Genomic DNA, 3,912 nt, shown 5'->3' with positions numbered 1-3,912 from the left:
GTACACCAACAGAGCTGGCTAAACAAAGAAATAAGCACTGCAGCATTCTGAACCACCTCCTAACTTTGCAGCCAGTAAGATCTAACTCTTCCAGTGGATTTGACTTGGAGTCTTAAAACGGGGTCATGGCCTATGATTATATCATGGACCCTTTCCTAGACTGGGGAAAACTCAAGAAGAGACCTGGTAAATCTCTGTTAAACTGTTGCAAATTATATGAATTTCCAAGAAGATGATATATGTCCACAGAAAACATAGCACCACTTCAATCTAATTAAGAAAAATTCCTATGCACCAGCATGCATCCTGCTCACCCCCTCCACTCTATGAATAGCAAAGGTGGGTGCAGGAGAACACCTAGACCTTCCTTCCACTGCCAGGGTGTCTCCAGCTTCTCATGTGCTTTGTGCCTGAAATGTTTGCAGTGGTTTTTCCTTCTCTTTAGGCAAAAACTAATTCATTGTAATTGCATTGGAATAGAGGGAACTTACTTGGTGTTGCAATAAAAATAAAGCAGCCTTAAAATGCTATCCTGAACAGAAAAATCATAGTGACAGACAAAACTTAATCAAAGTTGCAATTAAAATACAGCCTTAATGAAATTTAAATACATAAATGTTATTGTATACAGAAATTCTTACTTACTAAACAAAATAATATTAGCACATCATCCTGCTATATAAACAATGGAATGTGGGTTTTTTTCATACCTCAACAATATTTGTTATTTCAAAATTAAACATAGGTAACAATTAAGACTATCCAGTTAAAAGATAAATCTTCCTAGTCTATATCTATGCCTTAAGAAAGTAAATGACATTAAAATTATATTGAGTACTGTCGATTATGTTCTTCCTTTTGAACAGCAAAAACCATATAGATATTTTGGCTAATAGCCTGGTGACTTGGTTACATAAAAATCAAGAACTGTTGAAATGTGTTGATCCACTGGAAGTGTCCAATGAAATTTTGATCTCACTGAGGTCAAGGCCATTGACTTCAGCAGAGCCAAAAAGGATTTGCTGTTGGAGGGCTCCCTTGCTGCTACCCGAATGCCACAGCAATTCCTGTGAGCCCGCAAAGCAGGTTATCAATATCTTTTCCAACCTAAGTGATTCTATGATTCTATGACCAAACAGTGCTGGCTCTCAGGACCATAGATATTCAGTTCAGCCTGCTGCCTTCTTTACATCAATGTGTGAGTGCAGGCAAATCAGATGTACTGGCTTGTTTAGGTAAAATGAGGAAACAGAACATTGTTTAAAAAAGATATATCCATGCCTCCTCTTCCCTGTCAGAGCCAGACTGTGTACAAATCTTCTCTCCCAGCATGCAAAATGAGATTATGGTCTGTCAGGTGGTGGAGGGCATAGCTAGCATCATGGGTTGTATGCCAGCTGAGGGAACGTGCTGTGGCCCCAGGTAATGGAACTGGGCTATGTTGTGCACGTTCAGGCTATAATGCAGCATCACAGCCTGTCTCCAAACAGCTAGATGAGAAACTGTGGCACATAAAAGAGCATGGGAGGAAGTACCATATGGGAAAGACCCATGGGATTCAACAGGTCTGATCAGTTGTATATCAAGTACTGCAACTGAGGCCTCACCAATAGTTTGGAATATGCTAAGGCAGCAAGTAAGTGCAGTAAGAACTATTTGCACTCCCTTCCCACCAAAGGGAATAAACCATGCTGAATGTTTATTGCTAAAGGCAAAGGGGAACAGAGGTTCTGAAGTGTTAATGTTTCTTGTTTCTTTTCAGCTTCTGTTTGAAGATAGCAATGTCATAATAGCTTTTAAATTTCACCAGGAAAATGGGTATTGGGATGATAATAGTTAACAGGCCAAATACCGCAGCTAAGGCTGCCGTCACTTGGCCAACTGTAGTGAGAGGGAGAATATCTCCATAGCCCACTGTAGTGAGTGTGATCAAAGCCCACCAGAAGCAAACAAGAATGTCAGTGAAGTGCAGCTCCCCTGTGTAGGAGGGATGGCTACCCAGCAACTCCCCATAGAAAAAGAGAGAGCCAAAGAAGAGGGTCTCAAAGGCCAAAATCATCAGCAGGATGCAAATCTCTCTAAGGATAGACTTGAGGGTGTAGCACAGAACCCTGAGGATCAGTGGCGTTTCTATCAGCTTGGATATCTTCAGGAGTTTGAGGAGATAGACAATGCGAACAAAGCCCAACCAAAGCCCCAGGCTTGGCTTTCTCTGAATCTGCCCCGCCACAAAGAGTTCAATATAAACTGGGAAGAGGGAGAGGAAGTCAGCCACATTCAGGGGATTTTGGAAGAACAACTTCTTGTCTGGGCAGAAACAAAATCGCACAGAGAACTCAAAAGTAAACCAGAGGACACAGAAAAGCTCCAGATGAAGCAAGTAGGCAGCCTGGTGGTAATAGCGTTCATGGTCATCATGGGAGACCTCAGAAGAGCCGACAGAGGTGAAGAACTCAAATTGTGCCTTGGTCTCCTCGCAGAATATGATGACAATTCCAACGATGAACAGCAGAGAAACAAAAGCCAAGCACTGCAGAGGGATGAAAGGGCACACATGCAATTAGTCCAACAAACAAGTATCATATAACCTCACTGCCCCACCACAACCCCAAGATCCTCTCCACAGGCACAGTACAATCCCAGACTAATCTTTCTCAAATCACCATTGTTTTGTTCACATGGAGTGCATTTTTCTCCTTCCAGATTTGAAAAATAATAGAGAAGATTGGAGTGAAAGAAAAAAACACCTGAACATCAGTTTGTAAGGAAGGGGAAATGTCTGACAGCTGGAGTAATGTGGACAGGCTCACACTGAGGGCCTCTTCAGCACTAAATATTGGCTCCAGAAATACCACCAGCACAGAAAACATCCTCTGCAGCCTCTGACTTGCATTTGTTGTTCTGCATGCCTGACATTTTAAAGAGGCACAGGACGTGCATTTTATACAGAGAACAGGGACAAGAGGAGGAGAGAAGAAGGAGGTGTGTGTTAATGAGAAGAGAGAATTTTATCTTCTTTTTTAATCTGGGACTCAAAGCATACTTATCAAAGCTATGAACCCATTAGCATTTTTCATAGACCCACTCCAAAGGACACAGGCTGTGTCCATCTCCACATATGGACATTACCTTCGCACAGAAAGAGGAAAAAGGTTTTTCAAATATAGACCAAATCTTTGGCTGCCACCTGGTTCGCCAGCTGAAATCCCTTCTTTCTGTCTGGACTATGAGGCACTGGTCATCAGTCTGTTCATTTTCATCGCAAATGTTAAACTCCTCTGGCTGCACCTCTTTGTTATTCAGCTTCAGCCAGCAGCAGGATGCTAGCTGTGTCTCATTTATTTCCCAGAAAGCCAGCTCTTCTTCTAAGACTGACCTACAGATATCAATGGGGCAGTGGAAATGTTTGGTCCTATAACAGTTCAACACGTAGCTGAAGATCTCAGCACTCCTATCAAAAAAGAACTCTTTGGTGGTGGGATCATAGTCGTAGATGCTTGGGGCATGGGGCTCTGTTAGGCTGCAGAGCTTGGTCCCTGGGAAGGTCCGGAGGGTGCTGCTGTATGTCTCATATCTGACTCCCCCAATATTCAGGATGATTTTTTCCTTGGAGCCTTCCATCTGTGAGGGAGGAGGGAGGTACGAGTCTTCATAGGCTCTTGTTTATCTTCAGTCAAAAAGAGAAGAACACAAAATTAAAAGAAGTAAAGAAAGCTTTGGAGCAGGAAGGTTTTCCAGGGTGCCTCATTCGAGTGCTTTTAAAGCACATTTTGTACCTGAAACCTGCATCTCCTATAGGAAGGAATGCACTTCTGCCACTCCCCATCATGTTCAGTGCCTGTTCCTAGACTCTGCTCCATGGCCATATTGTCTGAGCACTTTTCAGGGGATGCATCAAACAAAATGACAAAC

General features: G+C 42.7%; 1 protein-coding gene across 1 annotated transcript; it reads right to left on the bottom strand.

The window, feature by feature from the left end:
• Positions 1-1,738: 1,738 nt before the first annotated feature.
• On the bottom strand, positions 1,739-3,621 carry LOC104077163 (potassium voltage-gated channel subfamily C member 1-like). Its single transcript, XM_009578292.1, has 2 exons — positions 3,130-3,621; positions 1,739-2,530 (listed from the first exon to the last, which is right to left on the bottom strand). The coding sequence occupies exons 1-2, from the start codon at positions 3,619-3,621 to the stop codon at positions 1,739-1,741; spliced, it is 1,284 nt and encodes a 427-aa protein (XP_009576587.1).
• Between the last annotated feature and the right edge of the window lie 291 nt (positions 3,622-3,912).

The sequence above is a fragment of the Fulmarus glacialis genome, unplaced genomic scaffold, assembly GCF_000690835.1.
Source record: "Fulmarus glacialis isolate BGI_N327 unplaced genomic scaffold, ASM69083v1 scaffold13945, whole genome shotgun sequence".
Lineage (NCBI taxonomy): Eukaryota > Metazoa > Chordata > Aves > Procellariiformes > Procellariidae > Fulmarus > Fulmarus glacialis.
Note: the sequence above shows the minus strand (reverse complement) of the source record. Positions and strands in the feature narration are given on the sequence as shown.

What these genes read in the sequence shown, in the direction of transcription:
- LOC104077163 (XM_009578292.1), bottom strand. Translation starts at nt 3,621, where the DNA reads ATGGAAGGCTCCAAGGAAAAAATCATCCTGAATATTGGGGGAGTCAGA. An exon ending in TTTCCTCTTTCTGTGCGAAG is followed by an intron (nt 2,531 to 3,129) that starts GTAATGTCCATA and finishes ATCCCTCTGCAG; the next exon opens with TGCTTGGCTTTTGTTTCTCT.